This window comes from Balaenoptera physalus (genome assembly GCF_965194825.1).
Source record: "Balaenoptera physalus genome assembly, chromosome: 10".
Classification (NCBI taxonomy): domain Eukaryota; kingdom Metazoa; phylum Chordata; class Mammalia; order Artiodactyla; family Balaenopteridae; genus Balaenoptera; species Balaenoptera physalus.
Window position 1 is genome coordinate 1,516,149 of NC_138889.1, and position 25,684 is coordinate 1,541,832.

The 25,684-nt window shown below is 44.9% G+C and overlaps 1 protein-coding gene across 4 annotated transcripts in view; it reads right to left on the bottom strand.

The window, feature by feature from the left end:
* The window catches only part of JAM3 (junctional adhesion molecule 3), a gene marked incomplete at its 5' end in the record, with an annotated part of 60,077 nt that overhangs the window by 4,101 nt on the left and 30,292 nt on the right, over positions 1-25,684 (bottom strand). For all 4 annotated transcript variants that reach the window (XM_082477487.1, XM_082477485.1, XM_082477484.1 and 1 more), the window contains 4 exons: positions 422-624; positions 1,040-1,192; positions 4,308-4,421; positions 4,902-4,967. In XM_082477487.1, the coding sequence (XP_082333613.1) occupies positions 422-624; positions 1,040-1,192; positions 4,308-4,421; positions 4,902-4,967 (536 nt within the window). The remainder of the gene's footprint in view (positions 1-421; positions 625-1,039; positions 1,193-4,307; positions 4,422-4,901; positions 4,968-25,684) is intronic.

Consider the following 25,684-nt stretch of genomic DNA (forward strand, 5'->3'; position numbering starts at 1 on the left):
AGCCGGCGCAGCCGGGCTTCACTGCGCGCGACTCCAGCCCGCTGCCTCCTCACTTCCCACCACAAGGTCGTCCACCAACATCTGTGTGTCTCTGGAAGGACTTTTTAAAGTCGTGCCCACGACGCCACGACCGTGCTGAACGCAGCCAGCAGTTCCTCAACATCAGACGTGCGGCCGGGGAGCAAGTCCCAGCTGCCTCCCGACTCTGCCCCGAGGACAGCACCGGTCAGGCCACCTACACCCTCCTCAGTCACTGCCCCCTTTCCTTGGCCCCCTTACAACTTTTCTGTCTGTAAAGGGAGGGCAGGGTCCCCGACGTGTGGGGTTCGGAGCTGCCGTCTCGTAAAGTTTACTGTCTCTTAATAACCACTCTTCCCACGACACAGACGTGCGCACCCGCCCCTCTTCGGAGAGACCTTACCAGAGTGCCCGTGTCAGGGTTGAAGAGGAAAGAGGAGTTTCGGAACCGGGGATTGGCCCTGGAATCTGTGGGCAGCGGCACGTCGTTGCGGTACCAGCTGTAGTGCGGCCGGGGGTAGCCCTCGCCCTCCTGGCAGGTCAGCGTGGCCGCCTTGCCCACAGGCACAGCCCTCGGCACCCTGCACAATGGGGGCACCGGCTTCACTGCAGGAGAAGCACGGCAGGGGGTTACGGTCAGCAACAGGGCCCTGTTCTCACCACAGCCCACGATGAACCTGCTCCAAAAACGAGAGAGCCAGCCGGGCTCCAGACACCGCATCACGGGCAGGCCCGCTCCCCCGCGGCTCGTGCCGCCTGTGGTTGCCCCCGTAGATGACCCCCCCAGCGTTCCCAGTGCCTCCACCCCCTCCAGCAGATGGACAGACGAGGCAGAAGCTCCCCTTCTCACCTCCAACCCAACGCAGGCAGCCTGAGCTCCCCCTTCCCCGCCCTGCCCCGCCAAGCACCACACCCCCAGGGACGTGACCGTAGAAGCAAAGGAAGGAAGGAAGCCGGTCTTCTCCCCACAGGCAGGCGCGTGAGCCGAGGGCAGGGGCCGCCACCCCACGTGCACCCGCACCTTGCACGGTTAACTCGATGACAATCTCATCAATCTCCTTGCGGTCGTGCCGAGCAACCACCTCACAGCGGTAAAGGGCTGAGTCCGTCCGGGTCACATTCCAGATCTTCAGAGAGGTTTTCCCCAGCAGTTCTGCACGGCCAGCCAGGTCTCCTGTACAGGAGAAGACAGGGCACTGAGGGGCTCTTTACAGACAGCTCTGCCGCTTGAAGGAGGAGGTTCCGGGGCCATCTCTGGTGCCTCGGCAGGAAAACTGCAACTGGCTCGTCTCCGTTCCTGTGAGAACGCCGAGCACCGAGGGAGCGCCTGGGCTGTAAGAGGACTTGGCCGTGTGTCTCTGTTGTTAAGGCAAGGGCCTCTTTTTCTTTTCATCATTCCCAGGAAGGGTTCCCCATTAAAAGAGAAAACAAGTCAAACAACATTAAAAGACAAGCAGCATTCCACAAACGGTGCTGGGACAGCTGGGTACCCACGTGCAAGAGAATGACGTGGACCCCTACCTCACACCACACACAACACAGACCTTACTGCACGAGCTGAAACTGTGAAACCCTTAGGAAAAAACAGAGACATGAATAACCGTGACCTTGGATTAGACAGTGATCTCTTAGGTCACCAAAAGCACAAGCCCACACACACACAAAGTTATATCAGCCTTCACGAGTCTTTCATAAAAAATTAAAAACTTTTGTGCTTCAAAGGACAGAAGCAAGTAAGACAATCCGCTGACTGGGAGAAAATCATATATCTGACAAAGGACTAGTATACAGAACGTATGAAAATTTGCAATTCAACAAATAAACAACCTAATTAAAAATGGACAAAGGATTTGAATAGACATTTCTCCAGAAAGATACACAAATAGCCAATAAGCACGTGAAAAGATTCTCAACATCATTAGCTGTCAGGGAAATGCAAATCAGAACCACAATGACATACCACTTCACACCCCCTAGGATGACTGGAATCAAAACAATGGATAATTGCAAGCGTTACTGAGGATGTGGGGAAACACACAGCCAAGGGGAACGTAAAATTGTCCAGCCACTGTGGAAAAGAGTTTGGCAGTTTCTTAAAAAACTAAACATGTGATACCATATGACCCCACAACTGTACTCCTGCTCATTATCCCCAAGAAGTGAAAAATCACATTTGCACAAAAACCTGTACAATGTTTATGAACATTATTGATAATAGCCAAAAAATGGAAACAACCCAAATGTAGAGCAGTTGATGAAATGCATTAAAAATGTGGCATATCTATAATGCAATATTATTCATTGATATAAAGAAGAACAGGGACTTCCCTGGTGGTCCAGTGGTTAAGAATCCGCCTTCCAATGCAGGGGACACGGGTTCAATCTCTGGTCAGGGAACTAAGATCCCACATGCCGTGGGGCAATTAAGCCTGCGCGCTCTAGAGCCCGTGCGCCACAACTAAAGATCCCACATGCCGCAATGAATATCCCGCGTGCTGCAGCTCAGACCTGACAAAGCCAAATAAATAATTTTTTTTTTTTTAAAAAAAGAAGAACAAAGTACAGACACTTGCTACAACATGGATGAACCTTGAAAACGATACGCTAAGTGAAAGAAGCCAGGACCAAATATTGTATGACTCCATTTATAGGAAGCATCCAGAACAGGCAAATCCACAGAGACAAAGTGGATTAGTGGCTGCCAGGTCGGGGAAGAAGGGATGGACACGGTTTCTTTTTGGGGTGGGGATGTGCTGGAATCTGACAGTGACGGCCACACATCTTTGCTGAATGTACTAACCACCAAGTACACGCTTCAAAACAGTGAGTTTCATGCTATGTGAATTACTGTGTCTCAATTAAAACATTTTTAAAGTATAAAGGACACAGTAACTCTTTCAAAGAAGCACAAAGAACCCAGGCACTGACAAATAGGGAAAGAGTTAGAAAAGAAAATGACACAAAAATTAGAAACGAATTTACTAAACCTGCCAATTGGTGACAAGTCTAGAAAGGATTTACCACACGTGATGGAAACAGCAAAATGCTTTTGATAAGAGAACATTTCCGAAGGCGTTTTCTAGTGGGAAGGTTTGTCATCCAGGCATCAGCAGGGGTCAGAATGTCCACCGTGTGGGAAACAAGTAAATGCAAACCCATCAGGCGCTGTTGGCACAGCCCTGCCCTAAGGCAAGGTCTCCCTCCAGGCCTCTATTTTGTGTGGCAGTTTCTGGGAAGAAACAGAAAGTTGCTTAAGAACATTCCTGCTCAGTCAGGGCTTATCAAGAACAGCCTGAGGAAGCTGCCAGAGAAAACCGATTTGTTTCCTGAGAATAACATTGCCATCTCTTCGTAAATCAGAGGTGGGAGGATACTGGTGGGGAAACAGAACTGTTTTTAAGAGCCCATGACCCCTGATGATGTGGAGGACCTGAGGCAGAAAGGCCGTGACTTCAGGTTGATCTGCAAAGCCTCCACCCCTTCCCTGAAACCCACACTGTCACGTTCTCAGAGGGCTCGGGGCGCCCGCCTCTGCAGCTGCGCTGACCCTTCCATCCGCCTGCTGTCCCCCAGGGTGGCCCCCTCGCCCCATCGCGACCCCTCACCCCGTCCACACTACCCTGACCCCCTCCTGGCCTCTGCAAAAGAATCCCGAACTGGGCCCTGCTCTCAGCTGTGCCCACCACCAGCCCCCTGTCTGCAAAGCAACCACCCCCGTCTCTAAAGCATCAGTGGGACCACATCACACCCCTCCTGAGGCCTTCCAAGCGCCATCCACCTCGTGTCCGCCCTCCGCTGCTGGGCCGAGAGCCGGCGGTCCCTCCGAGAAGCTCCCTGTGCTTCCATGTCTTTCTGCCCCACGTGCTCCTGGCCCAGCACCTCCCTGCAGCCCCGACCCTGCCCTCCCACGCGGTGCGCTCAGCACCCAGGTGTGTACAGTGGGCGCTGTCCCCCTGCTGTTCCATACTGTCCTGCTAGTGAAGTCACTTATATAGTCGTGGGTCACAATAGGGAGGTGGCCTCGGAGAATGTTCACTCAGGTACCTCAAAGCGACGGCTGCGTGTGGACTAAAATCCTAACTGATGAAGTGATAGTTACTGAAGCAGGGTCACAGGTGCAGGGAGGTTCCATACACTATTCTCACTACTTTTGCACGTTGACTTTTCCATACGTAAAACAAGACAGGACACCAATCCCGGCTACAGATGCAGGTCCAGTTAGAGCAAAGTCTTGGCCACAAGTGCATGCCTGGGCCTTCTGTACAAACGAGAGGACCACAGGATCATACCCTGAATTTTGTTGTCAAAAAACACATATGTGGTTTGTTCATCTTGGATTTTCTTCCACTCAATCCTGGGGTCATTTGTCTGTGAATCCGTAATGATACAAGATAGTTCCACACCTAATGAGCAAAGGAAAAAAGAGAACTGTCAGTGAATGTGGAACAATTCTAGGTTCACTTGTATACCCAGACCCTGCAAGCTATATGTATATTTAGGTCTGTCATGTAGATTAAAAATCTAGCTAGCTCCAGGCTCCAAGAGACTTTAGTTTTAGCCAGAAAAACAATAAAGATGATTAGCAAAGACTTTTATTAAAGAGAGTACACGTTCCCCCTAATACTCTGCTTGTACATAAGAACATTCTTGGTTGTGTAAACGCAAAGCCAGGCCAGGAATCAGGTTTCAGCCAACAGAAAGCCTGCAGAGTTGCCCGTGGGCTACTGAAGCAGTGCTTCACTCACACGTGCACATCAGATGACTGCTGGGGAGCCAGCCACCCCCAAGCCTCTTGGGCAGGGCACATCTGTGTGTGTCTATCCTGCATCGGCTGCCAGACCACCAAGTGGTGCCCCTTTGCCTAACCCCTCCCTTGTACTTACTTTCATATTCCTGTACCACTGGGTTTCGGTTGCTGGATTTGAGATTCACAGCCCCTATCAAGCAGCCTGAAGGAAAAAAGAAAAGTAAAATCAGACACAATGCAACACTAAAAGAGCAGAGAACCCGCTCTTGAGATCAGACTTTCCCTTCATGGAGGCTTCAATCACTAACCACAGAGGATGTAAAATGTCATATTCCAAAACAAAGTCTCATAGATACAGCAGGGTGACTGCTTTCTCTCAGTCTGACCTTCACTGGAAGGAACCCAGGAGAAAGAGAATTCTCAGAGTGCACTTTCCTTCTTGGTCCCAGAACAAAGCCCCTACAACTTTCAAGACCTTCCTCTAAGAATGTACTTTTTAAACAGGATTGTAAGAGAGTTACACAACAACAGATTGGACAACCTAGAAGAAATGGACAAATTCTTAGAATCATACAACTTTCTAAGACTGAATCATGAAGAAAGAAAATCTAAATAGATCACTAGTAAGGAGACTGAAACAGTAATCAAAAGCTCCCCCAAAACAAAAGTCCAGGACCAGTCAGCTTCACTGGTAAATCCTACCAAACATTCAAAGATTTGATACCTGTCCTCAAACTATCCCCAAAAATTGAAGAGGAGAGAACACTTCCTAACTCATTTTTCAAGGCCAACATTACCCTGATACCAAAACCGACAAAGATAACACACAAAAAGAAAATTACAGGCCAATATCTCTGATGAACACAGATGCAAAAATTCTCAACAAAATATTAGCAAACTGAATACAACAATACATTAAAAAGATCATACACCATGAACAAGTGAGACTTACCCCAGGGATGCAAGGATGGTTCAATATCCACAAATCAATGAACATGATACACCACATTAACAAAATGGAGGATAAAAACCATATGAGCATCTCAGTAGATGCAGAAAGAACATTTCACAAGATTCAACACCTATTTATGACAAAACTCTCAAAAAATGGGTATAGAAGGAAGCTCAACATAATAAAGGCCACAAATGACAAACCCACAGCTAACATCACACTCTACAGCAAGGGTCCCTAGCCTCTGGGCCGTGGACCAGTAGGCCTGTTAGGAGCCAGGCCACATAGCAGGAGGTAAATGGTGGGCAAGCGACCAAAGCTTCATCTTCCACTCCCTGTCGCTCACGTTACCGCCTAAACCACCCCACCCCCAGTCCGAGGAAAAACTGTCTTCCATGAAACTGGTCCCTGGTGCCAAAAAGGTTGGGGACCGCTGCTCTACAGTGAAAAACTAAAAGCTTTCCTTTAAAATCGGGAACAAGGTAAGGATGCCCACTCTCACCGCTCCTATTCAACACAGGAAGTCCTAGCCAGAGCAATTAGCCATGAAAAGAAAATTAAAACATCCGGGGACTTCCCTGGTGGCGCAGTGGTTAAGAATCCGCCTGCCAATGCAGGGGACACAGGTTTGATCCCTGGTCCGGGAAGATCCACATGCCATGGAGCAACTAAGCCCGTGCGCCACAACTACTGAGCCTCTGCTCTAGAGCCCGCGAGCCACAGCTACTGAGCCCATGCACCACAACTGCTGGAGCCCACGTGCTCTAGGGCCTGTGCTCCGCAACAAGAGAAGCCACCGCGATGAGAAGCCCGCGCACCACAACAAAGAGTAGCCCCCACTCGCCGCAACTAGAGAAAGCCCGTGTGCAGCAACGAAGACCCAACACAGCCAAAAAATAAATTTTTAAAAAAAGAAAAAAAATTTATAAAAAAAATAAAAACATCCAAATTGGAAAGGAAGAAGTGAAATTATCACTATTTGTAGATGACATGATTTTATATACAGAAAATCCTAAAGACTCCACCAAAAAACTATTAGATATAATAAATGAATTCAGTAAAGTTGAAGGGTACAAAATCAACATACAGAAATCTGTTCTATTTCTAAACATTAACAACAAGCTAGCAGAAAGAGAAATTAAGGAAACAATCCCATTTATAACTGCAACAAAAAGAATAAAATAACCTAAGAATAAATTTAACCAAAGAGGTGAAAGGCCTGTACACAGAAAACTATAAGACATTGTTCAAAGAAACTGAAGAAGACACAAAGAAAAGGAAAGACATTCTGTGCTCATGGACTGAAAGAATTAACACTGTTAAAATGTCCATATTACCTAAAGCAACCACAGATTCAATGCAATCCCTATCAACATCCCAAGGGCATTTTTCACAGAAATAGAACAAAAAATTCTAAAATTTATATACAACCACAAAAGACCCTGAATAACCAAAGCAATCCTGAGAAAAAAAGAACAAAGCTGGAGATATCACACTCCCTGATTTCAAACTATATTATAAAGCTTTAGAACTCAAAGCAGCATGATATTGGCAGAAAAAGATATAGCTCAATGGAACAGAATTGAAAGTCCAGAAATAAACCCACACATATATGGACAATTAATTTATGACAAAGGAGCAAACAGCATACAATGGAGAAAGGATAGTCTTCAATAAATGGTGTTGGGAAAACTGCACAACCACATGCAAAAAAAAAAAAAAATTGAAACTAGATGACTATCATACGCCATACACAAAAATCAACCCCAAACGGATTAGAGATTGAATGTAAGCCATGAAACCATAAAACTCTAAAAGAAAACATAGGCAGTACTCCTTTGACATCAGTCTTAGCAATATCTTTCTAGATATGCCTCCTCAGCAAGGGAAACAAAAGCAAAAAAAAACAAATGGGACCACATCAAACTAAAAACCTTTTGCACAGCAAAGAAAACAACAAAATGAAAACACAAGCTACCAAATAGGAGAAGATATTTGCAAATCATATATCCAATAAGGCATTAATGCTCAAAATATATAAAGAACAACCAAAAAAACCCCCAAATAACCTGATTAAAAAATGGGCAGAGGAACTGAACATACATTTTTCCAAAGAAGACATACAGATGGCCAACAGATATGAAAAGATGTTCACCGTCACTAATTATCAGGGAAACGCAAATCAAAACCACGATGAGATATCACATTATATCTATCAGAATGGCTGTTATCAAAAAGGCAAGAAATGACAAGTGTTGGCAAGGATGTGGAGAAAAGGAAACCGCGGTGCACGTGGATAATGTAAACTGGTGCAGCCACTGTGGAAAACAGTATGGAGATCCTTAAAAAACTAACACTAGAACTACCATATGACTGAGCAATTCCACTCCTGGGTATTTATCGGAAGAAAACTAAAACACTAATTATAAAAGATATATGCACCCCTATGTTCACTGCAGCATTATTTATAGTAGCCAAGATATGGAAGCAACCTAAGTGGCCATCAATGGAAAAATGGATAAAGATGTGGCATGTGTGTGTATGTATATGTGTGTGTGGAATGGAATATTACTCAGCCATAAAAAAGGATGGAATCTTGCCATTTGCAACAACATGGATGAACCTTGAGGATATTATGCTAAGTGAAATATCAGGTGAAGAAAGGCAAATACCATATGATTTCACTCATACGTGGAATATAAAAAAACAAAATGACAAAATAAATGAACCAAACCAAACTATAACAAACATGTAGATTCAGAGAACAGAGTAATGGTTACCAGAGGGGGTGGGGATGGGTAAAGGGGGTCAATATGGTGATGCGTGGAAAGTAAACTCTTGGTGGTAAGCTGCTGTAGTGGATACAGAAGTAGAAGTATAATGTTGTGCACACGAAGCTTATATAATGTTATAAATCAATGTTACCTCAATAAAAAAAATTTTTTTAAAGAATTTTCTCTTGCTTAGAGTCACTGTTAATCTTTTCATCACCTCCCAGACCCACATGGGCCTTCTTGTCATTCCTCCCTCCTGCCTGGTACCTTCCCCTGCAGGATGGCATGGACATTCTGGGTACGGTTACCAACCAGGTGAGAGACCACCTTGCTGGATTAGCTGTTTATCTAACCTGTGATTTCCATCCATTAAAAAGTTTGCACCAGTCTTTGGTAAAATAAGAAAAATAACAACATGGTGATTTTCATGAAGCTTAGCTGAATGAAGCTATCGATGAAATCAAAATATGCTATTTGCATGGTGATCTCTTTCAAAATTAGCACCTGACTATCCACGTGTTTAAACAACGTTGAAATCAGTTATCATGGTCTCAAAATGGCTTAGCTGATTTTCCTGGAGACAAGATCAACTAGGTACATTGACCACCTACAAAATGTCATTCTTCAGCTACTTGGCCTCTAGGAGAATATGCCATCCCCAGAGAAGGCCTTCCTACATTAACCCTCATTAAGGTCCCTGGACCTCAGCTTACCACACCAGGTAAGAAAATGTGAAAACTTGTACTCTGAGCTGCAGGTCACAACAATCCATTCTTTTATTTTTAAATCTTATTTAATGGTTCAGCTACATGTATACATTCCAAGTATATGTTTTGATGCTTTCTGTCTTATTTAGTAAGACTTCATTAATTACAGCAGAAGCCTTAAAGAATGTAATAATAGGGATGAAAACCAGAAGTATAGGGGCTTCCCTGGTGGCGCAGCGGTTGAGAATCCGCCTGCCAATGCAGGGGACACAGGTTCAAGCCCTGGTCCGGGAAGATCCCACATGCCGCGGAGCAACTAAGCCTGTGGACCACAACTACTGAGCCTGCGCTCTAGAGCCCGCGAGCCACAACTACTGAGTCCACGAGCCACAACTACTGAGCCTGCGCTCTAGAGCCTGTGCTCCACAAGAGAAGTCACCGCAATGAGAAGCCTGTGCACCGCAATGAAGAGTAGCCCCCGCTCGCCGCAACTAGAGAAAGCCCGCGTGCAGCAACAAAGACCCAACAGAGCCTAAATAAATAAATAAACTTTAAAATTAAAAAAAAAAAGTAGTATAATATACCTGAACTGTCATTAGTTGCTACAACAATCACTTCTACTTCAGATTGCAGATCCAGGACAAGTGGCACCTGCTCTGTTTTGTTTTATAACCACGTGCTACTCCTTTTGGGGAAACCCACCCACACTAATGCAGCCCTTTCCACTGCTCCTTCCATCCAGAAGCCCCCAGGGACCCACTAACAGAGAGGAACACGAGACGCTCTGAGTATCTACCAAGGCCACACAGGTTCCCTCTAAGGAAAGTGACCTCAGACAGTCCTTTCAGTGCGATCACTGTAATTTAGGTGATGAGACACCAAAACTGTGGTCCCAAATGACTATGACCAGGGATCAGCTTCTGACCCAAAGGCCATCTAAGGGGCCTTAGAGGTAAGTCACGAGAGCTTTGCCTGACTGGATAATGACAGGACAACCCAATCTGAGGCTTTCTCTTGAGAAGTATGAAGCTGAGAGAAATAAGAGAATAAACTAGAGAGTGTACAGTCACGAGAGAAACAGCTGAAGTAGAGCCTGAGGACGCAGAGCTGGCGACAGATGAGCCAGGGGACACTGAGGTTACTCTAGTGTCCACAAAGGTCACACTGTCACGGGGGCGACTCTTCACAATAAACCTCTTAGGGAAACCAAGACCACTTGTTTCTTATAACCTAAAAGAAGCTAAGGTAACACAGTCCCAGATGATGGAGATGATCACCTCTCTTTTCTCCCCCTGCATTGTGGCCAAGGTGAATGCACCCCAAGGCCTGACTCTCTCCTGCCCAACCACATGAGCGAGGGCAGAGCTAGACGAAGTGATGGCTCACAGCAGCCGGGCCCTGGCGCTGCCGAGGCCCCACGCTGAGTCTCTCCTCAGCGTTCCCTTCTGCTCCCAAACTGTTCTTAAATGTAGAAACGGTTACGCTCCTTACTTTGCCCACCTCCAACAGCCCAGGGTCCCACTTTAAACTACAGAAGTAACTTGTGTATCAGAACGGTGTCGTGAGGATCGGAAGCCCCAGACCGAACGCTCGAAGACATCATAGGTGACTCCTCCGGATATAAGCCAGTGCCTGGGCACGAGGTTCTGACATAAGCCAACCTGGTGCTGCCGGAATACACTGAGGCTACATTATGTAAGACTGAGCAAAGGGTTTTGGGAAGGACGGAGAAAAAAGGGGGAAATCCGTTACAGCATCCATCACATGCAGCTGTGCCTCTTTAATTTCGTACCAACCTTGGCTTGCCTGCCAGACTCTAAGCTCTTTGGGACAATCCAGTCATTCAGCAATTTTTTATTTATTGCCTTTTATAAGCCAGATACTGGCCTAAACATGAGGGATGATACGTGAATAAAAGATAAAAATGTATGCCCTCATGGAGCTTACATTCCATCAACGGTACAAAGACACAAGTATCATACGCACTCACCTTGGTATCTTCAAATCTAGTGTGGAATGGTATTTAGCAGGGACTCCAAAAGTGTTTACCGAATAAATCAATGTGCATTTTTTATGTTCTAGGTTGGATCTCCTTGAGTTTTCCAAAACATCATTTAGTTGAATTCAGTTTGCTCACAGAGCTGTAATGTGGCTACTCTCTTTTTCATCTTGCCCAGGAACCCATTATTAAATCTTGGACTCAGAAGGAATCTAAGACGTGTGTAGTTGTCTGTTTCTATTCAAATCCTCTGAAAGAAATGTAAGACTGTCCTCTGGAGGCAGGCGTGGTAAGTTCCAAGTATACTGTGTTCACTTAATGTGACCTTGAGCCAGCCTCCCCCAATGGTTACATAATTACAGCACAATATCAAAACCAGAAAACTGACGCGTGTAGTGTATGTGGATGGTGGTACATCATTCATCACACGTGAAGGTTCCTGTAACCACCACTGCAGTCAAGACACAGACCTCTTCCATCACCGAAGACCTCCCTCCTGCAGGCCCTCACCATCCCTCAGCACTGGCAACTGTTCATCTGTCCCCCATGGCCATAATTCTGTCATTTGGAGAATGCTATATAACAGGAAATACACAGTCGGTGGCCTTTTGAGGCTGACTTTTTCGTTCAGAATAAAGCCCTTTGGATCCATCCACCTTGCGTGTAATGACAGTTTGCTTCTTTGTACAGCCAAGCAGCGCCCCGCACCGGGGATGCACCACACTTTGTTTAACCACTCACCCACGGAAAGACATCTGGGTTGTTTCCAGTTTGGGGCTATGATGAATAAAACTGCTGTGACATTTGTGCACAGACTTTTGTATGAACATAAGCTTCCTTTTCTCTGGGACAAATGTCCACGAGCACAAACCCTCGTCGTATGTTGTGGCATGGTTAGTTTTTAAAAGAAACTAATAACTGTTTTCCAGAGTTGGGCTGGACCAAAAATTCATTGTAGGAAAGTTTTCTTTCTAAATTTTGTTTTTTAAACTTAGCAGGGTACACTGGACCACTCTGTACTACCTTTGCAACTTCTTGTGAATCTATAATTATTTCAACATTAAATCGTAGAACACTTCTCTATTTCTAAAATGATGATAGTGAAATCAGTATGGCATTTGGAATCGGTTGGGTATGCAAAAAACTTAAGTAACAGTTTTAAAGCACTGATATTCACAATACACCAGAAATCATATACTTAACAACTATTTAAACTTAGATAAAAATTTTTATGTAAGGTCTCCTGAATTCTTTCAGTGAGTACATCAGTTAAAAAATCAAGTGGCATGGGACTTCCCTGGTGGTCCAGTGGTTAAGAATCCGCCTTCCAATGCAGGGGATGCGCGTTCGATCACTGGTCAGGGAGCTAAGATCCCGAATGCCGCAGGGTAACTAAGCCTGCACACCACGACTACTGCGCTCACGCACCTCACGCGCCACAACTAGAGAGAAGCCCATGCACCGCAACAAAGAGCCCGTGTGCTGCAACTAAGACCTGACACAGCCAAATAAATAAATATTTTTTTAAATTAAAAAAAAATCAACTGGCGTAACCGTATTCATGACCAAAGTATATAAAAGGAATACTCGTGTGGTCATGAATAATCTGCAGTGCATTTCACTGAACAGTAATGTCTGAGGTTTTGCTTTTGGAGTCTCTAAAAAACAGCAGCAGCAGGTAGAAAGTCTGCTGTTCCTACCCAGCTGAAGGTTAGTGAACAGAGAAAACAGGAGTCAGGGTGACATCAAGATCCCCTCCTTTATCAAATGTGGTATTTTTATCTCAGGAGATTCTTACAACTGAATGTGAGACGTGGGGCTCCGCCCTTTGTACGCTCACTGCGTTTTCCACTTTTCCCACTGTCTCACCATCATCACTATTTAACAATGTTTTTCATTCTGGTACAACATACACAACATAAAATTTACCATTTTAACCACTCTTAGGTGTAAAACCTCAGCGGCATTAGGTACATACACAATGTGTGCAGCCAACACCACCATCTGTCTCCACAACTTGCTCATCGTACCAAACAGAAACTCCATCCCCATTAAACAGCAGCTCCCCACTTCTTTGGAACCCTGGCCCCTGGCAACTTCCAGGCCATTGTCTCTGGACTTGCCTACTTGACAGACCTCACAAGTGGAATCACACTATATTTGTCCTTTTATGTCTGGCTTCTTTCATGCAGGATGAGGTTTCCAAGGTACATCCATGTAACATGCAGCAGCATCCCATTCCTTTCAAGGTTGAATGATACGCCACTGTACGTACACAATCATCCCTCGGTATCTGCAGTGGATTGGTTCCAGGACACCCCTCGGCTAGCAAAATCCATGAACGCTCAAGTCCTTCACATGAAGGGGCCTAGTGTTTGCATATAACCTACACAACCTCTCAGGTACTTTAAATCATCTCTAGGTTACCTATAATGCCTAATACAATGCCAATGCTATATAAAAAGTTGCCAGGGCGAGGCAAATTCAAGTGTGGCTTTTTGTAACTTTCTGGAATCTTTTTTCAAATATTTTGGATCTGCATTTGTTAAATCCATGGATATGGAACCCATAGATACGGAGTGCTGACTGTATACCATGTCTTGTTTATCCATTCATCTGTTGATGGACATTAGGTTGTTTCTACCTTTTGGCCCTTGTGAATAATGCTGCTGTGAACAGTGGTGTACAAATATCTATCTGAGTCCCCGCTTTCAACTATTTGCGGTATGCACCTAGAAGCTTAATTACTGGATCATATTGCAATCCTATGTGTAACTGTTTGAAGAACTCCCAAACTTTTCCACAGTGGACACACCATTTTATGATCCCATCAGCAATGCAGACAGATTCTAATTTCTCCACATCCTCACCAACATTCGTAATTTTCTTTTTTTTTTTCAGTAATATCCATCCTAATGGGTGTGAAGTGGTGTCTCACTGTGGTTTTTATTTGCATTTCCATAAAGGCTAATAATGCACATCTTTTCATGTGTTTATTGACCATTTGCATATCTTCTTTGGAGAAATGTTTATTCAAATCCTTTGCCATTTTTTAAATTGGACTGTTTGGGGTTTTTGTTGTTGAGTTGTAGGAGCTCTTTATATATTCTGGATATCAATCCCTTGTTATATATGTGCTTTGCAAATACCTCCTCCCACTCTAAGTTGTATTTTTACTCTCTTGATAGTATCCTTTGATGTACAAAAGTTTTTAATTTCAATGAAGTCCAATTTAACTATTTTTTTCTTTTGTTGCCTGCCTGTGCTTTTGATGTCATATCCAAGAAATCATTGCCAAATCCAATGTCATGAATATCTTCCACTGTTTTCTTCTAAGAATTTTATAGTTTTAAATCATATGTTTAGGTCTTTGGTCCATTTTAATTTTTTATAAGGCAAGGATCCAACTTCATTATTTAGAATGTGTATATCCAGTTTTTCTTACATCATTTGTTGAAAAGACTGTGCTTCTCCATTCAATGGTCTTGGCACCCTTGTCAGAAATTATTTGACTATATACACAAGAGTTTATTTCAGGGCTCTCTGTTCTGTTCCATTGGTCCATACGTCTCTCTTTATGCCAGTACCATACTGTTTTGATTACTGTAGCTTCATAGTAAGTTTTGTAATCAGCAAGTGTGAGTCCTCCAACTTTGTTCTTTTTTTTTTTTTCAAGATGACTTCGGCTATTCAGGTTCCCTTGAGATTCCATATAAAACTTTAGGATGGGATTTTCTATTTCTGAAGAAAAACCATTGGGATTTTGATAGAGAATGTATTGAATCTGTAGATGGCTTTCCATAGTTTTAACAATATTAGGTTTTCTAATCCATAAACATGGAGTATCTTCCATTTATTTGTATCTCCTTTAATTTCTTTCAGCAGTGTTTTGTAGATTTCAGTGTACTATGTCTTTTACCTCCTTGATTAAATTTATTCCTAAGTATTTTATTCATTTAGATACTACTGTAAATGGGATTGTTTTAATTTCCTTTTCTGATTGTTCTTTGTTAGTGTATAGAAATGCAACTGATATTTGTATGTTGGTTTTGTTTTCTGTTTTCCTGTTATTAGCTCTAACAAGGTTTTTTGTTTGTTTCTTTGTTTTGTTTTTGGTGTAATCTTTCGGGTTTTCCACGTATAAGATTAAATCATCCATGAATAGGGATAATTTTATGTTTTCCTTTCCAATTTGGATAACTTTTAAATTTCTTTTTGTTGCCTAATTGCTCTGGCTAGAAATTCCAATGTTATGTAGAATAAAAGTGGTGAGCTCTGGTATCCTACTCTTCTTCCTGATCTTAGGGAAAAACCTTTCAGTCTTTCACCACTAATTATGACACTGGCTATAAGGTTTTTCATATATCTTTTATTATGTTGAAGGAGATCTCATCTACTCCTAGTTTATTGAGTGTTTTTATTATGAAAGGGTGTTGAATTTGTCAAATATTTTTCTGCACCAATTGAGATAATCATGTGGTTCTTTTCCTATATTCTATTAATGTGGTGTATTACCGTAATTTTCATATGTTAAACCATTCTTGCATTCTGGGAACAAATCCCATTCATTCACGGTGTATAATCCTTTTAGTGTGTTGTGGAATTCCATCCGCTAGTATGTTTCGGAAGAATTTTGCATAAATGTTAAGGAATATTGGTCTATAGCTTTCTTGTAGTGGCTTTGCCTGGTGTTAGTATCAGGGTAATGCTGGCCTTATAGAATGAGTTAGGAAGTATTCTCTTCAATCTTTGGGAAGAGTTTGAGAAGGACTGGTATTAATTCTTTAAATGTTTGGTAGAATCCATCAGTGAAACCACCAGGTCCAAGCTTTTCTGTTTTTAATTACTGTAGTTCTATTCAGATGTTCTATTTCTTTCTTTTTTTTTTTTTTTAATTAATTTATTTATTTTTGGCTGTGTTGGGTCTTCGTTTCTGTGCGAGGGCTTTCTCTAGTTGCAGCGAGCGGGGGCTACTCTTCATCGCGGTGCGCAGGCCTCTCACTATCGCGGCCTCTCTTGTTGTGGAGCACAGGCTCCAGACGCGCAGGCTCAGTAGTCGTGGCTCACGGGCCCAGTTGCTCCGCGGCATGTGGGATCTTCCCAGATCAGGGCTCGAACCCGTGTCCCCTGCATTGGCAGGCAGATTCTCAACCACTGCGCCACCAGGGAAGCCCCAGATGTTCTATTTCTTAATGACTACATTTTGCTAGATTTTATGTTTTTAGGAATTTGTCCATTTCATCTAGGTTATCCAACTTGTTGATATATTTGTTCATAGCACTGTCTTATAATCCTATTTATTTCCATAAAATCAGTAGTTATAGCCCCACTTTCTTTGCTAATTTTAGTAATTCAAGTCTTTTTTCCTTACTGAATCTAGTTAAATGTTTGTCAACTTTGCTGTTCTTTTCAAAAAAGCAACTTTTGTTTTCATTGATTTTTCCCTACTGTTTTTCTTTTCTCTTTTTCATTAACCTCTAATCTTTATTAATTCCTTCCTTCTGCTAGTTTTGGGTTTAGTTTATTCTCCTTTGTCCAGTTCCTTAAGGTGTAAGATTGTTATTGATTTGAGATTTTTTTTTTGAAATTTACATGTCTTAGTACTGCTTTTGCTGAATCCATTAAGTTTTGTTTTCATTTTCATTTTCTCCAGGTATTTTCTAACTTCCTTTTTAACTTCTTTGACCCATTGGTTAAGAGTATGTTGATTTCCACATATCTGTAAATATTCTAGTTTCCTTCAGTTATTTACTTCTAACTTCATTCCACTGTGATTAGAAAAGATACTTTATATGCTTAAAAAATTTTTTTAATTAAGACTTGTGTTTTGACCTAACATATGATCTATCCTAGAGAATGTTCCATCTGCACATGTGGAAAATGTGTATTCTGCTGTTTTGGGGTGTAGTGTTCTGTATATGTTAGGTCTGACTGGTCCATATTGTTCTTCAAGTCCTATAATTCCTTATTGATCTTCTATCTTGTCTATCTGTTATTGAAAATAGGGCACTGAAATGTCCGATTATTATTGTAAAACAATCTGTTTCTCGCTTCAATCCTCTCAATGTTTGCTTCATATATTATGGGGCTTAGATATTTCATGTATATGTTTATAACTGTTATGTTTTCTTGGTGAATCAATATACATTGTCATTCTTTGTCTCTTGTAACAGTTTTCTGACTTAAAGTCTATTTTGTCTGATATGAGTATAGCTACCTCAGCTCTCTTTTGATTATTATTTGCATAGAATGTCTTTTTCCATCCTTTCACTTTACCAACCTATTTGTGTTTAGGTCTAAAGTGAGTGTCTTGTAGATAGCATAAAGTTGGATCACATTATTTTATCCATTCTGCCAATCTCTGCCTTTTGACTGGACAGTTTGATCCATTTTCATTTAATTAACTGATAAAGGACTTACTTTTGCTATTTTGCTACTTGTCTTCTGTGTATATTATTCTTTTGTCCCTCATTTCATCCATTACTGCCTTCTTTTGTATTTTGTTGATTTTTTTTGTACTGACACATTTTGATTCCCTTCTCATATCCTTTAGTGTATACTCATGATAACCAAACTTTGTGGTTATCATGAGGATTATCATAACATCCTAAAATTATAACAAACTTGAATTGATACCAATTTAACTTTAATTGTATACAAAAACTCTACTGTCCTTCCCTTTATGTTACTGAAGACACAAATTACATCTTTATACATTGTGTACCTTATCAATAATGGATTTATCTTTTAAATTCTACAGAAATAAAAAGTGCAGTTACAAACCAAAATTATAGTAAGACTAGCATTTATATTTGTCCATTAATTACCTCTACTGGAGACCTTTAGATCTTCATACGCTTTGAGTTACTGTCTAGTAATCCTTCAACTTGAAGGATTTCCTTTAGCACTTTTTGTAGAGCAGGGCTAGTGGTCATGAACTCCCTCAGCTTTTGTTCTTCTGGGAATGTCTTAATTTTTCCCTCATTTTTGAAAGTCAGTGTTGCCAGATATAAAATCTTCTGTTTACAGTGTTGTTGTTGGTTTTTTTTTTCTTTCAACACATTAAATCTTTCATCGCACTGTCTTCTGGCATCCAACATTTCTGATGAGAAATCAGCTAAAGATCTTGTTGAGTATCCCCTGTATGTAATGAGACACTTCTCCCTTGCTGTTTTCAAGATTCTCTCTTTGTCTTTAGCTTTTGACTGTTTGATTATAATGTGTCTCAGGGTGGGTCCTCTTGGGTTTATCCTACTTAGAGTTCACCGAGCTTCTTGGATTTGTAGATAAATGCCATATGTCAAATTGGGGGAGTTTTCAGCCATTATTTCTTCAGATAATCTTTCTGCCTCTCTCTCTCCCTCTTCTCCTGGGACTCCCATAAAACATATGGGATGAATTGTGAATTGTGTCCCCCTGCCACCCAAATTCATATATTGAAGGCTTCACCCCCAGCAACCCAGAATGTGACTATATGTGGAGATAGGGTCCTTAAAGAGGTAATAAGTTAAAATGAGGCTGTTAGGGGCCCTAATCCAATCTGACTAGTGCTCTTATAAAAATAGGAGATTAGGACACATAGAATGATGTGTGTGCAGAGGAAAGACCATGTGAGGGCACAGCAAGAAGGTGGCCATATGCAAGCCAAAGAGAAGCCTCAGAAGAAATCAACTGCCAATATCTTGATCTTGAACATCTACCCTCCAGAACTATAAGAAAGTAAATTTCTGTTGTTTAAGCCACTCAGTCTCTGATATTGTTATAGCAGCCTAGCAAACTGATACAGGCTCTGTTCACATTTCTCCATTATTTTTCCTCTCTGCTGCCAGACATGATAATTTCAATTTTCTTATCTTCTAGTTCACTGATTCTTCTGCCTGCTCAAATAAGCTGTTTACCCCCTCCAGTAAATTTTTCATTTCAGTTACTACACTTTTCAGCTCCAAAATTTCTTTTTGATTCCTTTTTATAACTTCTCTCTTTATTGATACTTTGTTGCTCATATGTTTTCCCTTAGTCTGAGCATATTTAAGACAATTTGTCTTTGTCTAGTAAGTCCAATATCTGGGCCTCCTCTGGGACAGTTTCTGTTCATTCATTTTGCTCTTTTGAATGAGCCACGTTTTCCTGTTTCTTTGTATGCTTTGTGATTTTTTTTGTTGTTGTTGAAAACTGGGCATCTGACTATTATAAAGCAGTTTCTCTGGAAATCAGATCCTCCCTACCCAGGGTTTGCCCTGTGTGTGTGTATGTGTGCACACGTGTGTGTGTATTCAAAATTATTATTGTTGAAGGCTGTAGGAGTCCGTTTGTTTTGAGTTCCAAACTTTTTTCTCAAACACTATTTCCTTTCAAGCATGATCACTGAGGTTCCTTTACCTCATCTTCAAATAATGTTCTGATTAAGAGTCCCTTGAACGCCAAGTGCTAAAACAAACAAAAACACCAGGAGGGAGAGAGGGAGGGAGGCAGGGAGGAGCCCCCTCTCCCAAGTCTTCGCAAACTGGCTCTGTAGGTACTCCTTCACCTTTCAGCTAGGCTTGCTTGGAGTGTAGGGCTCACCTTGAGATGCGATGTGGTTGCTTTTGTCCTACCGTCCCCGTCTCACCACAGTTTCTCTCCTGAGCCTCAGATGGCCTATTGTGTGCCTCCACCAGAATCTCTTCAGGCAGTTGTGGGTTTGTCATCCCCTTGTAGCTCTTACAAGCAGTGCCTGCTGCCCTTCCCACCTACATCCCAAGTCATGGAGACAAAGACAAGCCCCTCGTCTAGTTCCTTCAGGTATCCCCAGGCAGGTGAGAATGATGGACACAATAATTTGCAAATAGGGTTTGTTCTGCTCCCTCCAATTTGGTGGGAGGAGGGGAGGAGGCTGTGCTGGGTAGAGGGTGGGGCAAGGGTGAGAAAATGTCTCATGAAACTTTCCTACCACTCTGAAGATCTTTTTTTCTTGATCAGGCATTTATGTGGTTGCTATAAACCTTCGACTGTTTCCAGATCTCCTACACAGTTGGTTCGGCTCCTGTTTGTTTCTCCAATGTTTCTGTCGGGGAACAAGAGCCTGGAGTTTCCTATTCTACCTCTTCCTGATGTCACTGCAGGTGAAAATTGCTGCTTTTTTTCTTTTTTCTTTCAGCCATTCTTATGCATCTCCAATTCCCTACCACCATACCTGAGATGCAAGAGTTTCTGGAAATGTTATTGACTGTGAGGAAGAGAGACACGATTTCAATAGAATATGACAAATGTCACAAAAGAAGCCTGCAGAGCACAATGAAGCTAGCCGGAGAACCAGGATCCAAGCCCAGGACTGTCCAACTCACCATCTTTGCCCTTTTGGTGTCACTTCTGACAGTGCACCTCTCACTGTAAGTTGGGAAACTGGCAGGTTTGGTTTCCATGATTTCCCGGGATTCACTGCTTCAAGTAGGACTGACAAATGTGTTTCCAACACAGAAGAACTATAGGTGGTCCAGTCCAGGACAGAGGACCGATCCAATCAGTCTTGGGCTTGTAATTTCATTTTCAAAGCTCTTCTATATGTTTTTTTTTAAAGACTGATTGATTGATTGATTGATTGCTATGTTGGGTCTTCGTTTCTGTGCCAGGGCTTTCTCTAGTTGTGGCAAGCGGGGGCCACTCTTCATCGTGGTGCGCGGGCCTCTCACTATCGTGGCCTCTCTTGTTGCGGAGCACAGGCTCCAGACGCGCAGGCTCAGTAATTGTGGCTCACGGGCCCAGTTACTCCGCGGCATGTGGGATCTTCCCAGACCAGGGCTCGAACCCGTGTCCCCTGCATTGGCAGGCAGATTCTCAACCACTGCACCACCAGGGAAGCCCAGCTCTTCTATATGTTGAAGCTATGAACTACTATCAAGAATCTGGGCCCTATTTTTAATACTCCTATTGACTTTCAGTGTGATTTTGTACCCCTCATTTCTTCCAACTGTAAAATATTATTAGAAATTCTTTACCCTTCTTTCACCAGTAATTGATGATAAATAAACATTTAGAAGAGGGGTCATTTATTATCATTGTTATTATTATAGTTGCTTTATAGGAACCAACATTCTTCTAGTGGCCCAAGGAACAGTAAGTTTCATACTTAATGGCTTTAGGCCTGAGGCCAGAAAATATATTAACCCTGGATACCATGAGTGGAATAATACGAATGAGAATTCCAAGAAAATTCAATACAATGTCTAAGACATGAGAAGGAGAGACAGGCTAAAAAAGAAAAAGGAAAGAAAGAAGGGGAGCAAGAGGAACTGAAAAGGGGAGGACTGAAAGGCAGTGAAAAAGAAAAAAAAATAAATGAAAACATCAAAGTGATGATTCCTGACTTTACACCAAATCCAGAAATTCTAAATCTTTTGAGCATCAAAATATGCTTGAATTCATAGCTGGCAAAGGCTGTTGGTCTTCTGGCTCGATGGTGTTTAATCCCAGCTGGGGTACAGATCAGTTCTGAGGATGCAGACACTGGGGTCCACTCCTGGGAGGCCCATCTCTGCAAGTGAGCAGAGATGACAAAGGATTTATGAAACCACACAGAATGGCATTTCCAACTATGTTAAGGAGAAAACCGGACCTCAAGCTGGTGTGTTCTCCAGCTGATAATAATTACAAAAATATACCAGCTCAGTGCTGAGCCAAGGTTTAAACCCAGGAGGGAAATCTTTTTTTTCCTTTCTTTTTTCTTTTCTTGTAAATAACACCCAAAAGGCTCTGACTTTATTGTTACAAGCAAAAAATACCACCACTTGGCTCACGGTGAGAACTGATATGTGCTTTCTGCACGCAGGTACCTCATACCAACCGAAGAGCCACGCTGCCACACTCCGGGGCAGGGAGGGCAGGGTCAGGAGCTGAGGACGCATGCGGGGACAGGACGGCCAGCCTCGTGGGTCTCTCTCCCTGTTGTTGTCCTCTGTGCCCTTCTTCATGTTATTCTAGGAGCAGCAGTGGTCACTCTATTCTCCACTGGGACTACTTGTTTGAAAAATATTAAACCAAGTTGTATCTCCAGAGGCATCATGCTGTGAAGTGGCTTATTACAATGGCGTTCTTTATTCTTGAAACCACGTCCATCAGAGGTGGCACAGCCCAGGGCTGGGGAAAGAGGTGAGGATGATTCCAACTCCTTCCTCAGCTCACGCTTCAAGATGGTGAGGGTGAGTGGCATTTCCAGGTTACGAAGCAGCAGCTAAGCGACTGGCCTCAGCGGAGGATGCAGCTTGTCCTCTAGCTCATCCTCAGACTCAGTCCCACACTCTTCCCATTTCACTGTATTGTCTACAGTTCCTTCTTTTCCCTGTGGCTCCATGAAAGAATTCATTAAAATGCGGTTGGGGACTTCCCTGGTGGTGCAGTGGTTAAGAATCCACCTGCCAGTGCAGGGGACACGGGTTCGAGCCCCGGTCTGGGAAGATCCCACATGCCGCAGAGTGACTAAGCCTGTGTGCCACAACTACTGAGCCTGCGCTTTGGAGCCTGTGAGCCACAACTACTGAGCCCATGGGCCTAGAGCCCATGCTCCACAACAGGAGAAGCCACCGCGGTGAGAAGCCCGTGCACGGCAACAAAGACCCAATGCAGCCCAAAAAAAAAAAAAAACGCGGTTCGTTTTATATGTGATGCCCACGTGACAAGAAATGTGGCAGATGACAGAAGTCTGAGAACTCTTCCTCTACAATCTAACCACTTATTTCCCCAATGCTAGATGACACTAAAATGGCCCAAAGGCAAGGCTATTCCACGACACGTCAGGGCCAGGTCACCTCTGCTCCATGGATGCCAACCACAGCAAGCTCCTAGAGAGGCCACGGAGGACCAACCCGCTCTCCTCGGGGCCCAGCAGCGGTACAAGCAGCGGAGGACCGACCCGCTCTCCTCGGGGCCCAGCAGCAGTACAAGCAGCGGAGGACCCACCCGCTCTCCTCGGGGCGCAGCAGCGGTACAAGCAGCGGAGGACCGACCCGCTCTCCTCGGGGCCCAGCAGCGGTACAAGCAGCGGAGGACCGACCCGCTCTCCTCGGGGCCCAGCAGCGGTACAAGCAGCGGAGGACCGACCCGCTCTCCTTGGGGCCCAGCAGTGGTACAAGCAGCAGACTTGGGGAGGAAGAGGCAAAGCCAAGATTCAGGAAGGTGACATGTGGGACACGCCCAGGCCACGAACAGCAGCGTCTGGCACAAGTTTTCTAGTAGGAAGACCTGACCAAGGCTGACTGCTGTCCTGGCTCGTCAAAGATGTCCTGAGCCATCTCCACCACTCGTCTCCAGACCACCCAGTAGTGCCCCTTCCTGTATCTGTCTGCCAAGCCTGAAGGACAAGGTACTACTGTGAGGGAGGGCCCCAGCTGGGAATCCCGCCTGGAGGACTCAGAGACAGGCCCCCCGGGTCAGGAGGCCTGCACTCAGACACAGACGACAGTCATGCACAAAAAGGGACCCAAAGGGCCCTACAGCGCGGGCTCAGCTGGAAGAAACAGAGAGATGGCGGCAGGGCAGGCACACGGAGGCATCGTCTGCGTAAGTCACGGCCCTGGACACCAGTCTTTGCCCCTCGGCTGGGGTGCCCGGCACAGCAGACGCAGAGTAAGAGCCAGAGGACCGGAGTCCATTTCTAAGTTCCAGTATCATCTGGCTAAGCAACTGGGCTCCAGGATGTCAAGGACCCCACCCCTCTGGACAGTGGTCTGCAAGGGAAACATGCTCTTCCTGAGACGACCAGGGTGGGCTGGGGCAGGGGTGCCGGACAGAAAATGAACTTCACCATCGGCAGGGCTCCGGGAGAGGAGCTGACGGACGGGGGACACGAGGCCTCGATGCGCACAAGGAGTCGGGTGGGAGAGTGCAGGTCCACCGCTGCTTGTGGCTCAACCACGATGATGCTGAAAAGGAGAACTGAACCGCTGGGGCCTTTTCTCGGAACAGGACCGATGCCCAGCTTGCAGGACGACCTAACACGGAGAGAGGAACCAAGCAGGAGGGGGTGGGAAGGCCCGGGTGCTGCGGGGGCCTCATCCTGTGCGTCGGCTCCTGCCCCCCAGCTCCCGTCGCGGGGAAGGGGGACCACTCGAGCCCAGCTGGTTCACGTCTGTGAGCAGAGAGCGAAAACCAGAAGCCAGGAGTGCCGACGCCCAGTCCCTGCTTCCCTGCTCTAGCTCACAGTCTCTCACAAGAAGCAACACGCCCAGAACCAGAAGAGACAGCAACAAGGGCGTGTGAGGAGGAGCGGAGCCTGAGGAAGCCCGGCTCATATCCCACTGTTCTTCCGGACCTCCCTCAGCCCAGGCGCAAGGGACGCGGCCTTGAGAAAGCCTCGCGAACCACGGGCAGACGGCATCTCCAGCAGCCCCCTTTCCCTCCAGGAAGCCGGGGGAGTCGGGGAGCAGGCAGACGCGGAGGAGGCCATGCTGGGTCCGGCGGCTCCTGGCCCCTCGTCTGCCCGTCTCTCTCCCGGTCTGGAACCATCCCAGCAGCTCTTAGCCACAAGTACAGTTTCTTACTTCGGTTGCGGGAGACCTTTCAGAAATCCTGCCAGGGCCTGGGGGCCTGGTGCCAGGCAGGCTGTAGCGGGATCACCTCAGGGGGCCCGTCTAAAAGCCCGCTTCCCAACCCCCCTCCTCGGCCCGAGAGCACACGCCCCAGATTCTAACTCAGCAGCTCAGGCAAGGCCCGGATCTGTGTCTCTCCAAGCCTCTCACGTGATTCTCATGTGCGGCCCATCTGGCAACCCCACTGAGCCCTTCATGAAGTCAGGGCCACCCCAAATCGAGCGCCGGGTCCACAGAGGCACAGCCCCGTGGCTGGGCTTCAGGATGCTGCCTGCTCCCCTTTACTTTCTCAAGAAATTACTAACCACAAAGTGCTTGTGAATCCTCAGGCAAAGGAACTAATAACAACAGAAAATATTATCATAAAAAAGTACATTTAAGCCGGAACAGCTGTGGAGGTAAGGCAGTCCCGGCCCCAGGCTCCCTGACCCAGCAGAGGCTGCCTTGCTGTGGTCAGCTCTCCGAGGAGCCCACACTGGAGCTCGCGTCCTGGCGCGGAGTGAGACCAAGGGAAAACGAAACGCCGAGGTCGACCTCTCAACCCACATCCAGACACGTCAAGGCTGTGAAGTGGAAACTACCCGTCTTTTCCTCCTGTGGAAGCAAAACCACTCTGAACACAGCAAGACAGGCCTGCTGGCTCCTGGACGGGCACGGGGTGGGGGCCTTCCTTCTACCTTCAACAGCACCTGTGATCATTTAACTGCAGAGACAGCTCTCAACAAGAAGTCAGACTGATTTGGGTTTCTATTCATTACTCTAAACCGAGAGGGAAAAGCAGCTCTTTTAGAAAATGTTCCCACTCCAAGTCAGATGTGTGTCTGGCTCTGTAAAGAGTTATATTTAGCCTCTGACATTCCATCCAGCATGTCCCCCGCTCTCGACCAGGCCTGGAGCAGTACGGGCGCACGGTGGCTCCACTGCGGGC